At 41.0% G+C, this 23,399-nt stretch overlaps 3 protein-coding genes across 6 annotated transcripts in view; 2 read left to right on the top strand and 1 right to left on the bottom strand.

Annotated features, from left to right (window-relative positions):
* The window catches only part of sema4ba (sema domain, immunoglobulin domain (Ig), transmembrane domain (TM) and short cytoplasmic domain, (semaphorin) 4Ba), a 65,039-nt gene extending 60,645 nt beyond the window's left edge, over positions 1–4,394 (top strand). For all 3 annotated transcript variants that reach the window (XM_048256964.1, XM_048256963.1, XM_048256965.1), the window contains exon 15: positions 95–4,394. In XM_048256964.1, the coding sequence (XP_048112921.1) occupies positions 95–882 (788 nt within the window). In that variant the 3' untranslated portion in view covers positions 883–4,394. The remainder of the gene's footprint in view (positions 1–94) is intronic.
* A 2,560-nt stretch (positions 4,395–6,954) lies between these two features.
* On the top strand, positions 6,955–15,345 carry zgc:162879 (ras and EF-hand domain-containing protein). Its single transcript, XM_048257957.1, has 17 exons — positions 6,955–7,536; positions 7,946–8,098; positions 10,090–10,180; positions 10,849–10,944; positions 11,113–11,193; positions 11,315–11,430; positions 11,657–11,725; positions 11,826–11,907; positions 12,601–12,671; positions 12,761–12,971; positions 13,063–13,161; positions 13,458–13,602; positions 13,723–13,804; positions 14,061–14,175; positions 14,347–14,460; positions 14,571–14,647; positions 14,734–15,345. Exons 1-17 carry the CDS (start codon positions 7,226–7,228, stop codon positions 14,840–14,842), a joined length of 2,022 nt encoding a protein of 673 aa, XP_048113914.1. The 5' UTR covers positions 6,955–7,225; the 3' UTR covers positions 14,843–15,345.
* Positions 15,346–15,882: 537 nt separating this feature from the next.
* serf2a (small EDRK-rich factor 2a) lies at positions 15,883–17,506 on the bottom strand. 2 transcript variants are annotated; one of them, XM_048257958.1, is made up of 3 exons: positions 17,186–17,506; positions 16,631–16,739; positions 15,883–16,351 (listed from the first exon to the last, which is right to left on the bottom strand). In XM_048257958.1, the coding sequence occupies exons 1-3, from the start codon at positions 17,190–17,192 to the stop codon at positions 16,288–16,290; spliced, it is 180 nt and encodes a 59-aa protein (XP_048113915.1). In that variant the 5' UTR covers positions 17,193–17,506; the 3' UTR covers positions 15,883–16,287. The 2 variants fall into 2 exon arrangements, 1 of the variants encoding a protein (XP_048113915.1); XR_007195148.1 differs by lacking the exon at positions 16,631–16,739.
* Positions 17,507–23,399: the final 5,893 nt, after the last annotated feature.

Raw genomic sequence — 23,399 nt, 5'->3', positions numbered from 1 at the left:
AGTCCAGCTTAATGGTGCGGTCAGCTCTTCAAATTGCTCAGATGATGACATGCCGTTAAAATGCTGATTGGTTTCCTCCCTACCCTTGCCCTAGGTTCGTCCTCGTGCCAGCTGATCGTCATGCCCGCCAACACCTTCAGGGTGCTCCCGTGCAAGCTTCGCTCCAACCTGGCCGAGAGGCAATGGGAGTACAGCGCGGACGCCGGCCAGTTCCTCTACCCGAGCCCGGACGGCGGCTTGGTGGTGGTGGCCCACGGCGACCGGCAGGAGACCTACGAGTGCTGGTCGGTGGAGGAGGGCTTCCGGCAGCTGCTGGCCAACTACTGCGTGCGGGCAGAGGCAATGCGTCAGGAGAGCACCACGCTGTTCGGCCGCTCGCGCACGCCGCTGGCGCCCCGCGAGGAGCCCATCGCGCTGCCGGGCGAGGCGCGCTCTCCCCAGCTGGAGACCAAGACGTACTGGAACGAGCTGATCGTGGTGTGCGCGCTGCTGGCCTTCTCGCTGGTGGCCTTCTCGCTGTTCGTCGTCTACCGCAACCGCGGGCGCATGAAGTCCATGCTGAAGGAGGGCGAGTGCCCCAACATGCCGCAGAAGAAGCCGCGGCTGGCGGGCGGAAAGCCGCCGCACGAGAGCCTGCCGCTGAACGGCAACACGGCCGTGCCGCCGTCCGTCTCTGACCACAAGGGCTACCAGACACTCAACGACAACTACTTCTGCAGCACGCCCACGCACGACCAGTGCTCCTCGCCCGAGAACAGCAAGAGCTTCTCTGAGTCAGAGAAGAGGCCACTGAACCTGAAGGAGAGCCACGTGGAGATCTCACCCACGTGTCCGAGGCCTCGAGTCCGCCTGGGCTCCGAGATCAAAGACTCCATAGTGTGATGTGGGTGGCGACTGGCGTAGTAATGTAAGGAGGAAGTGACTGACAAAAGCAGTGGTGACTGATGGGAAATGGTGTTCTTTTAATCCTTTAAAAGAACACTCCAGACATGGGAACACTTAAAGGGTAATGTCCTGAACTCACCGCAGTGGGACTCCTCATCTGTGTTTCGTCTTTTGCTTTTTTTTTGTTGTTGGAAGAAAAACTTTTTTGCACTTGGTCCCATGGAAAAGGTCCTCATTTAGGTCTTGTGGTCCTGTGCACATTTCCCTACGTCAGCTACAACCAGCGCTCCCATAGTTCCTACAGTGAGGCTTAAGGGGCAGAAGAAAAAAAAAAAAGGTGTTTGGTCAGAATCCATGCCAAGGTGTCCAGAACGTCCAGTGCGTTTCGGCCAACCTGATGATGTATTCCACTGAGCTGACACGGAGGGCGCCAAAGAGGCCTCCTTGAAGAAGTCCGTCCAAAAACGATCCGCTCGCTCACATCATCTCGGAAGCTGCTGAGCAGAGGCCTCCAGGGGCTCGCCATAGTGGGGCATGCGCCTTCATTCCACCTGGTGTTGCCCTCGTCCCAATTTCACCAGCACTCCCGCTGACGTGGTCCCTTGTTACGATGCAACCAGAGGACTCCCATAGAGGTAGAGAGAGAGGGCAGAACTCACGAATGTACTCCACAGCAGACTTGCAGTCCATTTAAAATGACTGGTACTCTAAGACTGTACAAACTCTACAGGCTCCATGTGGTGAACAGACAGGGGTTTGGACAGAGTATAGGGGACAGACAATGTCTTTGGGATATGAGCACTGTCAATGCCAAGGTATTAGAAGATATGTTGCCTTTATTGAAATTTGAGTAAATATGAGTTTAAGAGGTTTATGATCCTATATACATACAATAATAATGTGACATCACTAAGTGGCAGTATACTATGCAAAGCATATAAAATAATGTGAAACAGAAAGTCATCAGGACACTTAGCTCACACATCCATCTGGGTGGCAGCCTACACCTCAAAACTATCAGCCTAACACCTCAAAACTCTGTTTCACACTCATGCAATCATGTATGGGAGCGATAACGAGCCCAGTGTGCATCCAGCACTCCAAGCATACATTACCCATGATGCAAAGCAGCAGCGGGGCACAAAATCATACACAGGGACCATCGGGGCTCAGTGAAACAGCGAGTAAGAGAGTGTGTTCAGCATGTGGGAAGCTGAACTGTCAGCAGGTCAGTGACTGATACACCCAGCAGAGATGACCAACATCCTTCTGTGTTTGTTTACATTACCAAAAAATTATTGTATGTTGTATGTGCCAAAACAAACAAACAAACAAAACAACATTAATCAAATAATAGCAACAAATAAAAGATATCCTGTTGCATATATGTAACATGGTTCATGGCACAATCAATTTAACATTAGGGACCTACGGACACACATTTTTGTCCATCTGAGCAACATTAGTAGAAACTAATACAAATTTGCCTAAGAAAGTGTTTATGAGCACAAGAGTTTACCAGCATACATTAAATGGTCAGAAAGTAGGAGAGAATAGACATCCATTAATTAGACTATCTAGCTGTATGTGGGCTGTATGAGAAACAGTTCATTTTAGATATGAACACAGACTATGTTTGGACCAGTGAATGAATGATCATGCAAGCAGGCGGAACCACAGTGAAGTAAAATCTACCTAAATACTGTATCAACACACAAAAAAGACTAAATGTGTTGCCCAACCACACCTCTCTGGGTTCTGTGTATTATGTGTTCTGTAAGCATAATTTTAAAACTCCATAGCTTGACAGGGGTACTGTTGTCTCAGTTTCATACCCACTACCTTAATGATTCATGACAATGTGACCTAAAAGAAATATATCTATATATATATATAAATGCATTTCATTTATTTCCAAAGATAAAACTATTCTGAACCATATGACGCACCGTCATGTAGTGAAAATTTTGTGAAATTGTTGCCAGTTTTTTTTTTGCAACAGCAGCAGCAGCAAATGCAAATATTGTTATGGTGGAATGTAGTGACACACTCATTGAAAGTATTCCAAAATATCTTTAAGTAAAACATTTAGTGTCTTATTTAAATATAGTCTAGCAATTGTATAAGGTATTTTTCATTTCATTTCGTCAGACAAAGTAGCTGAGCAAAAGGCATACTGCTAACAGGCTGTAATGGGAAAGATGTGTATATATGTACATTCTAACTGTGTTTGTGGGGACTGTTGTAAATGGAAGGTTTCTGTAGTGTAGGGGCAGACAGACAGCACAAAGCTGCTTTAACCCACAATGCATTGTTTTTTGCACAGAATGTTGGGAAGCCTTAGTTGGGAATGTTTTTTATTTTATTTATTTTGTTATTTTACAGTTCTGTAGCAGGTTCTTGTCATGTTTTCTTTTTGAAGATGCCTTCAAGCAACATTTTATGACTCCAAGGTTGTTAACGGACATCAAATAATGTGCTTCTAGCCTTGTGACAACATGATCAGGTTAACCAAATAGCAGCCTTGTCAACTGCATGCTATTTCGTGGTAGATCAAAAATGTCATTCAGGCTCACTCAAAGATTATGAAATCAATATATTTGATTCAATGCCTTTCATTTGTGGCCAGTAACTGCACAATAGAACCAATAAAAAGCTAAATGTGTTGATTTTATCATTTTAAAAGCAGATTATTGTCGTAAACCACTGTAAATTGGAAGGCTGTCTGTGCAACAGTCCACCACTGGTTATGTATGTACTGTGCATAAAAAACGGTCTATCTAGAGTTCTATACCCCATATACTAAGTACTGCAAATACACATACTGTACCTGTATTCATTAATCACACACACACACACACACACAATGGTGCATGCACTCTCACACACAGAGAAGCATGCACACCCACACACACACACACACACACACACACACACACACACACACATATTTGAAGCACAAAGAATCCATGACTAACATATATTTTTCTGTCTTCTTTTTTACATTTGTCTTTCATTTGCGATTTAAAATGTGCATAGGTACATAAAACAACCTGTGGTTATTATAAAGAAAATTGGCTTTTACCTGCTCATCCACTGACAAACAATGCCGTACAAAAGTAGTTATAATATTCAGACGACTCAGAGCAGATTTTATTGTTTATCCACACACGCTGCATTGTACTTCAGTGACAGACTTATGTTTTTATGGGACTGTAGTGAGGTCTTTGATCTCCTTGAGTTAAGCAGAGGAGGCTGCTGGCCCTCCTCCCAGGTGCAGAGGCACTCCAGAGTCATGGCAACAGTGTGCCAAGTCTGTCAGACTCATTGTTGACATTGTGTAAACTTTTATGTAAAGGTGTATTTGTAAATGGAGCTGCCATTGTACAAAAAGCTGTTGTGAAATGTATTTTTATGTATTATACATCACTACTGTTTCTGTTGTTTTATTATACTGTACATAAAAAGCACTTTATTTTAATTTTCTAAAATAAAACAGATAAAATATATGTTTGATGTTTGATGCTGTATATCCTCTTTGGAAAGTAAACAATAGCTCTTTCATTCCATTTCACATTGTATATCATTTCAGTTAATGAAACTCCTTCAGCATCCAGGTACAGTGCCAAAGTGTTTGTATGTGGAGAGGTGCATAAATGGAAGTATGAGGAAACCTTGAAGCATATTCTTAAAACGTATGATCTGAGTCACACCTGTTTGTGCCAAATCATGCTGGATTCAGTCCATACTAGTCAGGCGCTATCTAACTAAGTTAAATAGTGTCTGACCTGTATGGCAAGATTCCCTCCAAATTGTGTGGCTCAAGTCATCTGTTTTTAGAATATGTTGTTGAGTTAGTTCATCTACATAACAATGCAGACTGAGCTTAAATCTAGCACCGCAAACCTCCAAGCCACCTGTTTATACCAATTCAATTCAAGAATGCTTTATTGGCATGACAAGCTCACTTATATTGCCAAAGCAGTTATACAATAAATCTGAACACATACATGTCAGTAGATTTTCATAAGAATAAAATAAATAGGTAAAAGTCAAATAAAATGCAGTGTGTGTGTGTGTGTGTGTCTGTCTGTGCGTGTGTCTGTGTGTGTGTTTATTTGTCGATATAGGTCGCTCATTGTCCCTCAGATTGTGGCATGTTGATACATACTGGGCAGCAAGATATGCTTTATCTCCTTCTCCTAATAGTATATTTAATTTTGATATGTCATTAAGTTCATTAAAATTAGGAATTTCTGAGTTAAATTTGTTGAAGAAAAGGTTTCTTGTTTGATCGAAGGATGTACATTGTAGGAGAAAGTGCATCTCTGTCTCGACCTCACCTGTCATGCAGTAACCACATATTCTATGTTCTTTTGGTTGCCATGATTTTCTGAGTCTTCCTTTTTCGATTTCCAATTTGTGGTCACTTAGCCTGTAGTTGGTAAGGGTCAGTCTCTGTTTTCTATCTCTGACAGTATTAAGATATTCTGCTAATTTATATTCTCGGTTTAGGGCCAGATAGCATTATAATCTGCTTTGATTTTTAGTTTCTTCTTTCCAATATTCCAAATAGGATTCTTTACATTGTTTCATAATTTGGTTTACTCTGATTGGTTTTTGGAAAACAGTGTTGTTGTGAGACTGATCAAAGTGGCTCTGCAACAACTGATGTAGGGGACTTTTTTCTGGGTTCAGCTCTTGGGTTTGGAGGGCTTTAGAATGAAGGGTATCTTGTGGGCTGGATTTAAGGTGATTTAGAAAATTGAGTGCTCTTTTGTTGATGTTAATGATTAGTGGGTATCTACCTAATTCTGCTCTACATACATTTGTTGGTGTTTTTCTATGTACTTGTAGAATGTATCTGCAGAACAAAGCATGTATAGAGATTCTATTGTGTGTTTGTTCCAGTGAGTATATCTATGATGACTGAGTGGACCCCATACTTCACTACCATACAGCGCAATGGGCTGGATGACACTATCAAATATTTTAAGACAGATTTTAATTGGAATTTGGAGATTATAAAATTTTCTTTTAATTGCATTTAGGGCTCTTCGAGCTTTTTCCTTTAGTGCATTCACTGCCATGTTTAAACTCTTTAGTGCATTCACTGCCATGTTATATATAATATATATACCAACTCATATTACTTCTTTTGAGAAAGTGATGACTGTTGAAACCCTCATTTGCCTCCTTAAAAGGGCAGCAGGATTATAGATTTCATCTCCTGCAGTAAACTCCCCACCCTTGGCTTCATGCAGCAGCACACATCAGTACACACAGTGCATATGCAGTGCCATTGTCAATGACTATCTGAGTTGCATGACTCTACGTCAGTGAAAAAGTTACACTGGCTGAATCGTCAACACATCAATCTTGTTTAAGTGTAGGTGGAGTGGCCTTGTTTGCACAGAGATTGGCGTTAAAAATGAGACTCACTGAACCCATGACAAGGAAGAACATTTAGCATTCTACAATTTCAACTCAAAGATGGTCTCAAAAGGGATTCTTACTGAGATTATAATAGCCTATTATAGCACTATTAGATCCAGTTCTCGTTGAGATTCAATGCACCTGGTTGTTAACAGCTATTATTTCATTCAAATTATTCAGGGTGCGGTGGTTTAGTCACAAGAACATACACAAACCTGAGAGGTAGTCAGTTCAGATAAAGGAGTCCACGCCTGAAAGGAAAATAACAAGATTAAAGGGGAATGGCCTAGTTGCCTAAATACTGAAACAGATTTTTGTTTGGCTCTTGCATAGTCACATGCAAATTACCACATACCAGAGAAATGACAACAATTTCCAAATATGCTATTCAAAAGAAAGTTAAAAGTAATTGTTTATTCATTAATAATTCAGAATAAGCATTCATTGCAACATTGATAAACAAACAAGTTTCTTTCACAGATCAAACTAAAATGACGTCCAACACAGAATTATTAGAAAATTATCCTTAAATCTCAAAACAAAATAATTATATTGCATGAACTGGACAGTATAGCCTACCTTAGCTTAGTCCCGCCCTTTATGTGATGAACCAATGGTCTGCAGATTGCAAAGACATCTGAAATACCATTCTAGCAGGAAAGTGTCGTCTTGTTCAGTCATGGATCTTAGCTAACTCACCTGTGTGGCAAATTAAGTGGGGAATTCACCTGTTGTAGGTAGTTTTAAAGGGAATTATTTAATGGATTATTATAATATAAGAACACGATTTGGGATCACTTGGAGTCACAATTGCATTTGTTTGATGTAGGATTTTAGGCTTTTTTATTCTCTGGTTGCAAGTGAAACGCATTTGAAAAGATCCAAGGCTGTTTGACTCTTCAGAATGGATAAACCAGACCTTCGAAGGCTTTTTTCTGCCTGTGATGTAAACAGATCTGGGCGAATCGAGTTAGAAGATTTCGCCGTAGTTTGCCGGGAGCTCAATGTTCCCAACAAGGACATGAGAACTTTATTCAATAAATTCGACTCGGACGCGGACGGGAGTATCAATTACAGCGACTTTTCGTCACGGTTTCTCGAAGTTTCGGAGACCCTTAACCTGGCCTCACTTGAGGGTTCTCTGCAAAGTCACGTCAGCCCTTGGGATCAATTCGAGAACTCATTGGATGGCGACATAGTTTACTTTTTGGGAAGGTAAAGCTCAAAGTCAGTTTATGCATGTGAATTGGATTTCTGTCTTTAAATTGCATCTTTAATGACACGATGATTGCTACAGTTAAACTTTTTCAACGAGTTCCTTTTAAAGGAACCTATTGTTGAATTTACCAACCTAAAGCTGTGAACCAATTCACTTACAAACTCAGGATACCGTAGCCTACTGAATGAATGGAATGGACAAAGACGTTTTTGGCATTGTAAGAAAATAATACGAGCAGGCCTACAGCATGACAGAAGTTTGTTGCTCAACTAGCAGTCAATGGGGAAGAGAAACAGTAGCCTATAGGCCTGTCTAATTGTGGCCTAATTGTCTTGACATTAGCCTATACTGGATATGTGTGGGAATTGACCATGTTTGAAGCATTCATCTGACCTTTGTTTCCAGGTTACGGGATCCACTCAGTGAGTTGTACATACAGATCTATGGATCCTCTGATGTACAGTTACTACAGCAGTATGAAGAACTCATCCAGGGTCTGGTCAACGAGAGTCGAGAGCAGCGTCTGGAGAATGAGCAGCTTGAAACCAGCCTGAGGCGGTGAGGAGAGGGGCTTTACATATACAGTTAACAGTGTCCTTACCTCTGAACAATTCTGTATAGCAGATAATATATTTCATTGAGATAGATGTTTGGGTAGTTTGAGATCAGTAGACTGGAGGCTCTTGAAAACGTTTATCTGATAAAAATGAACAGTGCATTTCAGTTCTTGCAAGCTTTTAAAGAAGCCCGGTGGATACATGGATGAAGATGTATCTAGCATATGACACCACCTTCACTTCAGATAAGCTTAATGGTTATTATGTAATACATTTGATGGTCTGAGTCAGTTTGCTTGACCTTGCATGTCCTCGTTGAGCCAGTACAGAAATGTGACATAGTGTTTGTGTCCATATTGGAGATGGCTCTTGACCATCATGTCATTACTGGATGTCACATCTCATTCATGAGTTTCGACCAAGCAGCTAGGGTGTCAATTTGGACACTGATGTAGTTATTATTGCTTAATCAGAAGCACACAACTGATAAGGTAGGCTACTGATTTCAACTGACGTCAGTTCTTGGTAGCAAGTAATTCAGTAAACAAGTGTTCAGATTCAGATTTTGAGCTCTCAGTATGAGGCATTGTATTCACCATGATTCACAATATGTGATTCATTTAACCCTTGGTGTTTGGGTCTGTGTGGGACCCGTTTTCAATGTTTGAAAGACAAAATTAGGCTATTTGTTATTTCTTCTAACTCCTTGGCTCATTTTCTGTGAAGAACATAAAAAATAACTATTAGATATTTTCAATGACTCCACACGGTATGCCCCACCTACACATAACTATTACATATGAGGTGTTCGGGTCTACTTGACCCGAATGTAATGTAGGTGCTATGTACCTTAAATGTGTCCTCCTCCTAAATAGGCCTGCTGTGTGTGTATGTGTGTGTGTGTATGTGTGTGTGTGTGTGTGTGTGTGTGTGTGGAAATGTTGTCTTTCTGCACCTGGTATTCCCACACAAAGTTCCAAAATATATAGGCTAATGGAATTTCCTAATTTTCTCACAAAAAAAACAAAATGATCATATGATCATAAATGTGATCTCACAGGGGTAAATGGCAAATATGAACCATAAATGATGTATATAACATTGGTGATTGAGCTAAAGTAAACATCTGTTAAGTATTTTTACATAAATTGTAATGGCTGTATTGATTTAGAAGCTTAATAATGTGGTGGGGTGGGTCCACCAGATCCAGGAACATTGGCTGTGTAACAAAAATATGAACACCTTACAAGGGTTAAGTAGTTGGGTGTTAACAAAGCCTCAAAGGTGGATTTGTCTCAAGGCTGAATTGTTCAAGGCTGTTCCATTGTTATTTTCCAGACTGTGATTTTCATGAAATGCAGGTGAATTGTCTAGTACAGGGAAGAAGGAAGTCTGGAAATTATTTAGCTTGCTCTGCTTGTACTTCAGCTCAGAAGGTCTTTTCACAGTCTCTGAACTGTAAAGATTACTGGTAATTCTTCTGCAAGGATAATTATTGTAAAACTATCCTACCAGATTATTTGTGATGTGCAATTTGCAATGGACCATGGTATCTGAATACATGTTGTTCTAACTAAAGTTTGAGATAGGAAAAACAATGTTTTTTTTGTCCGGAATGTCCTTTGGTAGGGTATCTTGTCTTGCATATCTGTGACCAGTGATTCAAAACGTCCCTCCTCCATTCATGAATGATTGGTCAAGTAAAGTCACATGACTATTACAGACTGTAGTATCACTTTTTTTGTGATTAGTTAAGCGTCACAGAGAATGCCATCACTAGAAGACCTGTGGGAATGTCAAGAGACTGCGAGGAAGATATGTTTTCAAAATCTGTTTGTACGGTCTCCTGGACCTTTTTCAGAAAGGAAAAAGCCATTTCTTGTGGAGTTTAAACCATTTCTGGTGGAGTGTAAGCCATCATCATTTTCTTAGTGTTTTTCCTTTTGGACATCTGCTGCATCAGTGTATGACTGTGGTTGTGTTGACTGACAGGACAGAGGAGATGAACACAAGCCAATTGGCTGAACTCGAGGAGGATGTGCAGGTGCAGATTCGTCGAACTGAGGAGAGGGTCAGGGAGGAGGTAAGCATCTGGAGAAGGGACGATAAACTTTGGAATTCCTCTGATTTAAATAATATTCTTTATTGTGCATCAGTATAATGTGTGAAGGCAGTCTGTGACATTCATGCATTGATATAAAATAGGGATACTCTGGAAATCTTTTTCATATTATAGGTGTCAAAGACATGAATTGTTGAAGTTTAGGCACATACAGTACCAGACAGACCTCTTCTAACACCAACATATTCTTTTTATTCATCAGTGTAATGTAAAGATTTTCTTTGACATTCGCACTCATGGACGTTAAAATAGGAATACACTTGAAATGTTATTGGTTGTTCAATGTTACATATTGTTGGTGTCAAAGACATGAACTTTTGGAGCTTAGACACATACCAGGCAGACAAACCGCTTGTAAGAGCAATGCGTTGGTATGTGAACTAACAGATATCCAAGCCGAAAACACCCACAGTGGGCTGTCGTCCGAGTCTCTTCCTCTGTGTACTGAGTGTAGTGGTTCACCTGCATTCCTTAGGGTCAGGGGCTGACTCTCGTGGCAGAGCTGGGCAGCGCTGGTGTTTGCGCTCACAAAGCGCCCTCTATAAATCCTGTGAAGGCCCCTTTGTTCGGCCGGTTTATATGAAAGCACTTCACCTCTTGTTTTTTTTTTTTTTTTTTTTCGGCCACAGGAACAGAGGAAAATGGAAGGAGCTGTCTCAGCGATGCAGAGGAGGCATGACAACGAAGTGGCTGACCTGCAAGTGACCGTGGACCGGCTCTCAAGGGTAGAGGCCCTGCTGTAGGGGTGTACAGTTAATGCTTTTGTGTTTTGTACAAGAGATATTATTCAATACGGAACACTGACATATCTCAGATTCATTTGACTATTCTGTTATTTGATTCAGTATGTATTCAGCTGTTCACCCTTGTTTTTTTTATTGAAACGTGTACAGCAATATCAAGAGGAGCTGGAATTGAATAACTCCAGGGAAGATGTGGACAAACTGAGAAACCAGCTCAATGAAATGTCACAGGTATGCTGAGTGCATTTGACTATCATAGTATCATGACGTTACTTTTTTCTATGAAATTGTAGATTTCTCTGTTCAGAATATATCCATCTTTTGTCAAGACTCATTAATATCTCAATTTTAGGAGAAAGAGGAGCTGAGGAGTTGTCTTGTGAAGGCGCAGACAAACATCTCGATCTTACAGGTGGAGTTGGACAAGCTAAAGAACTCTTACACAGACCAACAGCTTCAGCATGAGAGGTACCAAATAAATAACAAACAAGCCACTACAGAACTGCTACTACTGCTACTGCAACCATTACAGTACTTCTACTGAAGCGAGACTTGTGCAACTCCCTAGTAAACTGATTTCCAACCCAGTGTCACATTGACAATTTCGAATCAATGTGGAAATGTTCAGAATTGATAACGATCTGATGGTCTTTAAGTCTGTACCCAGTACTAGGCCTACTTCTTGTTTTCACAGGGAAACCAATGAATTGAAGAGGATGGTGCTCGAATACCAGTCATACACAAATCACATCGACATCCTCCAGTGAGATGCCATTTTGAGCATTTTTCCATTTCCTTTTACAACTGTTCTTTGGAAATCCTCTATTCTCATGTAATACCCCCCACCCCTTTTAATCATGAAGGGAAATGAATAAGAAGTTATACGACAGCAACGATGGACTACGCTCTGCGCTGGCCAATGATGCGGCCTCTAATAAAAGACGTGTAAGTCTCACTTCTGTTCTACCATGATGAAGAAATAAAGTACAGATGTGCATGAGAAGCTCCTATTACTGAACAGCTTTTCATTATTGGTGATTGTCTCGAATTGACGGTAGCCTGCATCATTTAAATACAAAAATAAGTAAAGAATGACCAAGGTAGTACTGTTGAGGTTCAATGCTCGTTACAGGGTATCTACAGTTTGTTTTACAAATCAAGGACTTTTCCAGGTCTGTTTACTCAAATGCAAGGGCTCAACATTCAATAGTTTGAGGCACGGATCAAGGTAAATTACTGTTATGACATTGAGAAATGTTCTAATGAGAACTATATGGCTTTACAGAAGCTCACAGACAACAATTAGAAAGAGAGAGGCTTGAATGTATGAACACTTTCCAGTTGTGCTGTGATGCTGTGATGTCAGATCTGGCATCATTCCTTTTCTTACATAGAATACATCAATGCAAGCACTTTCAATGACCCATGTCAATCTGTGTCTATTTTCAAACCCCCTCAAATTCTCAAGCATGTGAAGGACCCATGGGAACTGTGTCATTAGGTGGAGGGCAGTGCCAAAGAGACCTATTTCTCTCAGCACATCTGACTTGAGGCCATTGCAGCCCTGATGTGGCAGTATGTCTGTTCCTAAACCAGTTGTTATATGGCCATGATCAACATGTCTTGTCTTTTCCGCAGTTTTCACCAAAGCTTGACAACCCTTCCCGAAAGATGAAGCCCATTCATCAGAGCACATTAAGCCATAACAGGTAAAGTGCTTTGCTACCCCATCAGTAGCCTACAAAAATGGACAGCTATGACAATTCTGTTTAAATGAGGTGCTCTCCTTTCTGGGTAGTTTTGCCAGTGAAGAGGAGCAAATGGCTACAATGGATTCCTCTCAACCACGGTATGAGCACGTGGCAAGCTGGGCACAGAAATACCTGGACAGTGGAGTGGCCACGTCCATGGATGTGGACGACTCGGGCAGTGACTATGACAGCGACGAGAGCAGAGACTCCATAGAAACGGTGCACCATAGTTATTCCTACGCTCCATCAGAGCTGGAAGTAAGACAGATTATAATCCATTAAGGATCGCTATATTTAGTGAATGGGTGAAGTATGAAGTGTTAAGAAAAAAAATATTTTTTTCTGTTAGATGACGGAGACAAAGTCTGAGGTAGATGGGTCTGTGGCAGCCAGTCGAGTGAGTTCAATTGCATCTTCCATCAGAAGACGTTTGTCAGCTTTCCCTAAGGTAAGATCATCATTTTCAAGCTGTCCATCTGACCAAACAACCTGATGACCTAGTTTCATACCATGCTGATGTTTTAGTTCATTTCCTTAATTTACCATTGCAGATGCTTGGTACAAAAAGAAAGGCAAAACATGGCTTGCATGTTACAACCTTTGTTAAGTTTATTTGAATAAAAATGAAGGATGAATTAATCTTACATCATTTTGCACACAACTCCTATTCCTGTTATCACCGGACATGTATGCTCACTTTAACTTATGAAGTATTGTGTTCACAAGTGTGTTTTTGATCAACAGCCACTGGAGACAAACCTGCTGGAATCTGATGGCCCAGCCCCCATGTACAGGCTGGTTCTGGCAGGAGATGCTGGGTCTGGCAAATCGAGCTTCTTACTGCGACTGAGTCTCAATGAATTTAAGGGTGATATTCAGACCACATTGGGTAAGTGCAAGGGGGGGGGGGGGTCTGGGTTCTTGCAACATATATATATATATATATATATACACACACACACACACACACACCCAGTTGTGTGTATGTAAAGTGAGATTGTGATTATAGGGGTGGACTTCCAGATTAAGAAGATGCTGGTGGATGGAGAGAATACCACCCTGCAGATCTGGGACACAGCAGGACAAGAAAGGTACACAGAGAAGGGCAATCATAATATTCATCATTTCAAAGAAGTCACCAGACTTGTTATTCAAGACTAACACCTCATAACTGGTTGATGCACCTCCTAATAGCAATAATAATAGCTGTCATGGTAGCAGCATCTCTAAAGAGCGATGCCGTGGAAAACACAGACCTGGACTAAAGCCCAGTTATGTTCCGGGCCTTCAACTTTCCAGTACTCTTAAAACACTTTACCTAACTCCTGTTTGGTTCACATCTTGAAGGTTCAGGAGCATTGCCCGTTCTTACTTCCGCAAAGCCCATGGTGTACTGCTCCTGTATGACGTGACCTCGGAGAGTAGCTTTCTCAATGTCAGGGACTGGATGGAACAGATTCAGGTATCCCACAAAGATCCACAAAAATGACAAGCTTACATTAACCTCTGTTATTGTTAGTAGTGATATTTTGCACTCGTGTAATGGCATAGTACAGTGCACAGCCTCATTGTGTGGTCTTGCAGTATGTATGTTGATCAGCTGAGTACAGACCTAATTGTTTTGCTTTTCTAGGAGTCCACCGAGGAAAGCATCCCCATGTGTGTGATTGGAAACAAGGTGGACCTGCGGGAAGAAAGGCCTAAGGGAAGCTGTGTGAGCACCGCACACGGAGAGAAACTTGCTATGGTGAGGCCTCGCACCTCATATAGATGTATCCAGGGCAGTCACTCGTAAGAGAGTTCTACAGATGTTTTTTTTTTTCTTTCTTGTGTAATATACTGTATCTTCCTTATCAGACCTACAACGCCCTATTCTGTGAGACCAGTGCTAAAGAGGGGACCAATGTTGTGGAGGCAGTCCTCCATTTGGCAAGGTAAGGCATCTATCTCATCGCCAGTCTCTGGCCACTCCTATTATCACCACAGCAGTATTGTGAAATGTGCTGTCTGTCCTTCACAGAGATGTTAAGAAACACGTTAAAGTAAGAAGAGAGTCAGAGGGCTTCATCAAGCTGAGTCAAACGGGTCGAAAGAAGACATTTGGTAACTGCTGCAATGCAGCACAGTAAACACGCAGTGTGCAGTGCCTTAACCTTTTTATATTGATGGACATATTTATCATGGAGTTCCCAACTCTATTGTAAAAGGCATAGTGTAGGGCACATGCATTGTTCTTTTGGGACGTTTCACAACTTTGTATATTTTAACCATAGGGGATACAGAATACCAAGGTCATAATTTATACTTTGCTAATCATTTCAGTTTTATCTCTGTGCAATAGGCCTACCGCTTCCTGCATTGATGGTGTTTTATGTAAAGTCTGCATGACTGTCATAACATGCTCATAAGAAGCAGTTAATGCATTTTAGCTAAATAGCTGTGGTAGTACTTAGTGTTAAAAAGTACTGATTTTATGTACACAAACAAGAACAAAATATTGTGCTGATTTCCATGCAGCAATTAACATGTTTCTTAAGAAACCATTGTAAAGATTAGTCTCAGGACTGAGGTTACTGTATGTAGATGTATTTGTTTTAATCAGTTGTACACAATAAATGTTCCAAATTAAAAACCTGAATGTTTTTTCTCCTGATGTGTAAAATCAATGGGTGTTTCTGCCATGCCTAAGCCTCATTTCATGAATTGAATCAATAGGCTACACAGATTAATGTCACTAAACAGGTGCCGTTCTCTAGGGGTCCATAATCTTACACATTATCCCAGATCAAGGGGCTGACAAGTTACTCATATTACACTTTACTTTATACCAAACCCCTGCTGAATGGAATGTTCATGTTGGAATTACTAGCAGTAAAACGTTTCAGTGGGGATGACTTATGAAATGTCTCGTCCATTCAAAAATGAATTAGTTTGACCAGATCTGATTTATAACATGTGAACATATCAAGGTGCTTAGAACCAAACCTGAACACTTAAATCTTGTCAAACCAAACTGACATTTTGTCAGCTAAATCAAACCTGCACCAATCTGAATACAGAAGCATGCTGCATTAGTGCTTTCTTTAGCATCATCAAAAAAGTTCACATTAAAACAGAGTTTCACTTAAGGCTCTAAGACAAACACCAAATACACACTGCGTCCAAAATGTGCATGAAAGATTTACATTTATTACATTATTACAATTGAGGAAGGAGAGGGAGAGGTTACAAAAATACAGGATTGGGTTACTTCCAAACTATGGATTAGTCTGTTCATTCTTGCAGCTTTTGTTTACATTGTAAATCCTGATCAAGAAAACTGAGACCTGTGCACTGTGGTGATCAAACAGCCAAATCCTCATTCAACCAAAGAGTCTGCTTCAAAAGATGGGACACTGATTTTTAAAATAAAATAAAAATAAAGAGCACCCCTCACAGTTATAAAGATACAACAATGGTCTGCTTTCTGGAGCCTCAACACACGAGTACCCAAATTCATTCTCAGTCACATAGGGCAATATTAAAAACGTAGGTGATCTTGGTGTGAGGGGGATCCATATCAGTCTGACACTATTTAGAACCTGGCCCTTTTTTTATCATTTGCCGCCTTCTGCTTTTGCTGCATTATTTCGGCATCCCTGCAAATTGGAAAGAAAAAACATTTAAATTAGAACAGGCATAGACAGAGTAGAATCAGAACTTTTTCCTTCTGCACAAAAATTGCAAACCAATTGTGAGGAATGTGGGTTTAGCCCACAAGTGCTTGAACTGAGGTGCCGTTTGATTCATAGCATGATGATTCTCGTCTGCAAGGCACCATCTTCCGTATTAACAGTTAGAGTTCTTGAGGATTGGCCCACCGACTGCTCTGTACTACTTGGTCCTCGCTGGTCAACATTGGCTATCTAGATGCACACCTCTGTTTCCTCGCAGCAGCCGAGAGGCCATCATCATTGCGCTTGCCCTTGCCGTTCTCATTCTGCTTCTTCGCATTCTTCTGTCGGGCAAGTTCACGCTGGTTTCCCCCTACAAGAACGCGCATACTGATTGTTGAACAACCAACGTTTTTTCCTGTTATGGAAAGCTTTTCATCACCACTTTAAAAATAGTAGCTGGCTAGCTAACGTTGTAACAAGCACATTAGCTTGGTAGCTAACGTTAAACTAGTAGAAGAGATGGTTTGGTTTAAGGTTCGCTGCGAATGTAGCTCGTGGTGAAGCTGCGAGTGTACTGGTAGACAATTTCAAAGTCGTTCTTTTCAAAAGGATACCAAATAATTGGTCTGGAGTGTAGCTGTTTAACAAGGAAGTAAACATTAGCTAGTTTCCATTTAGCCAAGCAAACAACGTTAGCCCAAGAGCTAGCTCACAAATGGGTGTCGACATGCATCGTAGGCTATGCACCATTGCAATGTAGGCAGTGACTTTAAATAACCAGAATGAAGTTATCATAATCCCAACAGCACTACTTACTCGTCATTTTTGGTTAATGGTTTTCGCTTTAGATAAGCTCACCCAAAGGGCTGCTCTCTACTGTCGCTGTAGCTTTCCCAATGACGCGCCGATGGTGGTTGTTGCCGAAAATGCAACGTTGCAGCTCCGCCAATTTACAGTGTTTGATGATATCGCGAGAAATGTCCTCTTCTGGAATACACCTACCTGATTGGAGGAACGCCTGATTAACTTTCTGGCGTTTGGTTTACTCAGAGCCCGTCTACGGAGAGCCAGAGAATGTCTAATAATCCTTAGACGGGCTCTGGGAGAGCCTTGCCACTCTGTCCCATAGAGTGGTGAAGTCCCGCCCCTTCTACTTCTGGTCCATGGGACTTATCTTTCAAAAAATTATGAACGGGAGTTAATGGAGAGATAACAATTCTTTTTTGGTCCAGTTTGAATTGTGCCACAAATTTCACATATGATGTGTGTGAATTTAAAAGATAATTTTTCACGTCAAGAAAGTACTGTTGTTTGATAGACTTCAAAAAGTTATTGGTTTTGTGCTTAATCCACTCAGTGGACTACATCTCTCGCCTCGAGCGATAAAATACGTCACCAACGTAATGAAACGATAAGAGCTGTTATGCTACTTAACGGTTGCATCTTGCTGCCTGCTATGTCACTTAACAGTATGTAATGTATAGTCTATGGACGAATACAACTTACCTGATGTGTTTAATCCTCTGACTCATGGTATTTTCTTCGGCAAGGAAAGCCCAATTCAGACCTGCTGCTGGTATGCTTGTACAATCTAGTGTGGCTGTGAATGAGCTAACGTCACTAGCGCGACTGATGGGTATGAGTCGATGGGTACGCGACTGATGGGATGAGTCGTTGGAATTACGATCTTTCACAATGTTGTAATTCAATAGTTACGAAACAAACGGCAAATGTCTTTACATGAAAAATTGTCTTTAAAATTGACAAACATCATATGGGTAATTCAAGGCACAAGTCAACCGGGACCAGAAAATAATTTATTTTTCGCCATAGACTGCCGTTCAAAATTTTTTGAAAGATAGGTCCCATGGAGGCAAATGGAAGGGGCGGGACTTCACCACTCTATTGTACCGAATTTTGGATGCAGATCCACCAGAGTTCCACTGGGGGCGATCACCATGAGGGCAGAATGAATGGAAGTCAATGGAGCTAGACGGCTAAATTTGTCTCTTTCACCTGATTGTCGTTGACAAATCTCAGATTTGATTGTAGTATGTATAACTTCAACATGGGTTATAGGTCAAAAGTTGAATGAACGAGTACTTATGTCCTTTTGATTTCTTACAGGTTGGGTCGTTGTTGCACATAACACGCTAGCATTGTGCTAATGAATGACGTCATTGACACATTTGAAAAGCTTTTTAGAACAATTAAGTGACTTTAAAAAATATAATACTCAACCAAGTGTATTTTCTTTGCCTCCCCTTTCGAATACAATACTCAAATTACTTCAAAACAAATTATATCCCGAGAAAAGTGGATTTTGAGGGGTACAGCTCCATAGACCTCCATGCATTCTGCACTCGTGGACGAGCGCCCTCATGTGGAACCACAGAAGGAACTGCAACCAGTTCAGAAACCGGAAGTTTTCCGAGAGTGGCAGTTCTCCCCTTATTAGACATTCTCTGGTTTACTGCTTCATGCCGGTCGTAAACTCGGAGGACCCGACTTTAAAAAATCACGACCTCCGAAACTGTTCATGATTAGCTCGGAAAACAAAGGCTACAGGAAGCTATTACAACTGCCTACTATGGTTGAGCAAGAAGGAAAATGTCTCTGAAGAGTGTTTATCTGTAATTTAGTGTTAATTTAGTGAATAGACCTTGCCTATTTGTAACGAGGAGCGAGATTAATCCAAAGATTGTTAAGGCGCCTTAACAATCTTTGATTAATCTCTTGTGTTGTTTCAAGGGAGGCCGCCGTGGTTGGAGAATATGATAGGCTAGCTCCATAGACCCCCATTGTTTTTGCACTTATTCGTGATCGCCCCTAGCGGAACTGCAACAGATTGCAGGTACAATGGAGTTAATAGGGAGTGATCCGGCTCTCCGTAAACGGGCTCTGTGAATATCCTACAAATAATTTAAAGTTCTCAAACTATGAGAATTTTATGTGCTGAAGTGGTCTGAAATGACCACCATTCTAACTTAGTAGGTAGGCTTACATTTCATTCCGTTTTCGATGGCAAACACAAAACAGCGCCAAAAAAAACACCGGTGGACAAATCGAGTATTACATGTGTACTGTTAAGACTCGCCATAGAGAATGAATGGGGGAAATTGCGGAGGTTTTAGTTTGACGATGTTGTACTCCTGTGCGGGCCGGATGATATATACTACGGACATGTTTTGGGGGGCCACCCAAAATGAGGTGGCGGGCCGTAGTTTGGGGACCACTGGGCTACACTGTCCATTTATTATGTCAGCATTTGTTGTAGGCTATATTTGTGATATGTGGATCAATTTAATGTAGGCTAGCCTATGAATATTGCGTTGTGTAGGCCTATGTTATGCATATGTTTTGAGTCAATGTGTTCTGTCTAATATGCTGTGCGATAGGGTCTTTAGCCTGTTTTGACACCCATATCAGAAGCGTCAATAATTATTACGTTTTATTAATGTTGGTGTTCAACAGTTTTATATTTCACGTGTTCACCGTCGATTTCGGTGCCACTACAGCACCCCCAACCAAAACTCACTTCCCACGGCCCTGATCTTACAACCTATTAGCCTACAAGATCAATGGAAATGGGCCTGTGTTGTGCTGTATCAATGTTACATTATATCCTCGGAAACAGACGATAAAAAAACGCAATTTCATGGATGTTTATGTGTCTGATTGGTGGGCAGTTGTTTATTCGATGCTAATTGGATGTGATATTGATGTCGTATCTTTCTTGTCACTCAATCTGTAAAATTGTCACTCTGAGGTAAATTGCAGGAACGTTTGTCGGTTTGCCAACTTCTACATTAAATGGTAAGTTGAAACTGATATATTATAATAGTTTGAAAGTTTACGTGATGGGGTAAGTTTAAACAACTGATACATTACAATGCGAATCTCGTAGGCTACTAACAAATTATGGACATAGACAACTGTGAGGGCCTAGAAAATAATCCATATAGCAATAACCTTTGGCCTGGAACCCCATAAAAGGCTTTTCATTGCTGAAGTTTTCTGTATCGGGCCACATAAATATAAGTATATATACTTTTTTGATCCCGTGAGGGAAATTTGGTCTCTGCATTTAACCCAATCGGTGAATTAGTGAAACACAAACAGCACACAGTGAACACACAGTGAGGTGAAGCACACACTAATCCCGGCGCAGTGAGCTGCCTGCTACAACGGCGGCGCTCGGGGAGCAGTGAGGGGTTAGGTGCCTTGCTCAAGGGCACTTCAGCCGTGCCTACTGGTCAGGGTTCGAACCGGCAACCCTCCGGTTACAGTCCGAATCACTAACCAGTAAGCCACGGCTGCCCCTGGCCATGTATCAGGTAGCCTATATATGTCAGTTCTTCACAATTCCCAACACACACACATATACACAACTTGTGAGTATTTAATGATGCAAATCCATTTTGTTAGAAAGATTGTGCTGAATCCAGCAATACCAAATATGTAAATATATCATGCGTAATCAGGGTGCTACCTTCCTTTAACTGACAGTCCTTTCCATTTATTGCAACAGCTGCAGTCTTATGCTCAAGGTCAGAGGTGCAATTAAACATGTAAGTGTATATGGTGTGAGTCAAATCTGTACAGTGTTCCTTAAGGAGGGGCTCAGTGTCTGCTGTTTCTTTTTTGGCCAGTTTCTAGACCTGACCCACAAGCAGGACACAGCTAGACACAGTTCAACCTAAAAAGATGTTAACTCAAAAACAGGCACAATCCTGTTCTCCTGTGTGTGCTGTTGCCTATAAATAGACAACAGACCAGATAGGCTTCGAGTGCAACCACTCTTCTTTTCTGATCTTTGCCACACAATGCGTTTCAATGCAATGTAAATACATTACAGGACTTTGCATAGGTGGGCACTTTTCTTTTATAGCCACTATCCAACTTACTTCATTCACAGACACACTCTTTATCATTCTGTATCTCACTCGTATCTTAATGATTCTTATGATTTTCTTCCTTCACAGCTAACATTCCCACACTGATCTACTTGACGCTCACTACATCAATACAGGCACAACACTTCACCAACATACCCTTGATCAGTGGTCCCCAAACTTTTTCTACCGAGGGCCAGCTCACTATGCCTGGCTCTAAGAGAGGGCCAGAGACTCGGAGTATATCAGTAACCATAAATAGCTTAGCGCTGTGAACAAAGGCAGTCTACCTTAGTTGAATGTTCCATTACATTTAATATATAGGCTATTGCAATTTAATACCATTGTTATCTGTGTTTATATTGCCATCTTGCCATATCAGTGTAAAATGTAGCTCAAATGAAATAATACTAATAATAGCATTCTCAAAACTATAAGCAGGGAGTCCCAAAAGTATATTTTGAACTCTGAACTTTGCATACACAGCTCAAGTTGTGAACAAGCAATATCCTACAAATTTAAAGTTCTCAAACGATGAGTTTTATGAAGTGGTGGCAGAAACATCTGAAATGACCACCATTCTAACTTTCACTCACCTGATGAGAACTTTGTGAACTCTGTATGAATATTGAACGAGTGAATAAAAAATATAAATAATTATACCAGAAAGTTCCAGAATTATGACTTGAATAGAAGTTAGTTAGTTATTAACAATTAATTGATAAACTTTTAGAATACTTTGAGCACTGATGCAGTCAGCAGAGGCCTCTTACATTGTTTGCAGGTACAGTAGGCCTACTATACTGTACATTTCATTCCGTTTTCGATGGCAAACGCGAAACAGCGCCAAAACAACCACCAGTGGACAAAAAGAGTATTACATGTGTACTGTTAAGACCCGCCATAGAGAATGAATGGGGGAAATTACGGAGGTTATAGTTTGACGATGTTGTACTCCCGTGCGGGCCGGATTCTATATACCACGGACATGTTTTGGGGGGCCACCTAAACTGAGGTGGCGGGCCGTAGTTTGGGGACCACTGCCCTAGATACATATTATTGACCTGGCTAGATTGTACTTTTTCTTAATAAATTACTATTTTTACAACTGTCTCCCCAACCCCCACATTGTGTGATGGTGTGAACGAGCCCACGTCATTACACATACAGTACATCAGTTTGGGAAAAATAACATCTGATAACCACCCATAAACATAAGTTATTGTATTTCTAAGCATGTAAGTGACTGTAAACATCATTGAATCCTCACTAGGATAAGAAATGTAAATTTACAAACACACCTCTGCCTTTTGATATGTTAGTGTCTTACTGTGTCTCTAATAAAGTTTGTTCATTTTGGACCATCTGATCTTTTTTCTGTGAGGGAAAGTGCTTAGTGTAATATTTTTAAGAAATTTGAAGAATAGCCAATAAGTGTTTTGCTGTGCACATAAACCTTTTAAATGATGGTCAAATTAATCACTGCATTGATCTGGGTGTCCCTTTCCTGCAATTTACCTCAGTGACAATTTTACAGATTGAGTGACAAGATACGACATCATTATCACATCCAATTAGCATCGAATAAACTGCCCACCAATCAGACACATAAACATCCATTAAAATTACGTTTTTTTTTTTATCGTCTGTTTCTGAGGATATAATGTAACATTGATACAGCACAACACAGGCCCATTTCCATTGATCTAGTAGGCTAATAGGTTGTAAGATACATTAGGCTAATACCAAACATCGGTGTACATGTGTAACTCTTTTAATGTCAAATCCTTGCTTTTAGCACTGTTATAGGCCTACATTAATACCAAACATCGGTGTACATGTGTAACTCTTTTATTGTCAAATCCTTGCTTTTAGCACTGTTAGCTCCAAAGACGCCAGCTTTTACAGCCTCCAACCTCAAGTATCTCGTCGTGCTTTCAGACAAACTGTGGCGCTGTCGATGACAATTACTGTTTTGACAATGCTCATTGGAGGGATGGACCGCGGCCTGGAAGGCTGCAGCCTAGTAGTCGATGTTCGAGGCAAACTTCTCCATTGTGCCTCGGGGCACCCTCAAGTACTCCGAGGTAAAGTGGGCATGCCTGCCCAAAATGCCGCAAGAAAGCTGAGTAATT

This window comes from Alosa alosa, chromosome 11 (assembly GCF_017589495.1).
Source record: "Alosa alosa isolate M-15738 ecotype Scorff River chromosome 11, AALO_Geno_1.1, whole genome shotgun sequence".
Taxonomy (NCBI): domain Eukaryota; kingdom Metazoa; phylum Chordata; class Actinopteri; order Clupeiformes; family Clupeidae; genus Alosa; species Alosa alosa.
This window is presented reverse-complemented; position numbering and strand designations above follow the sequence as displayed.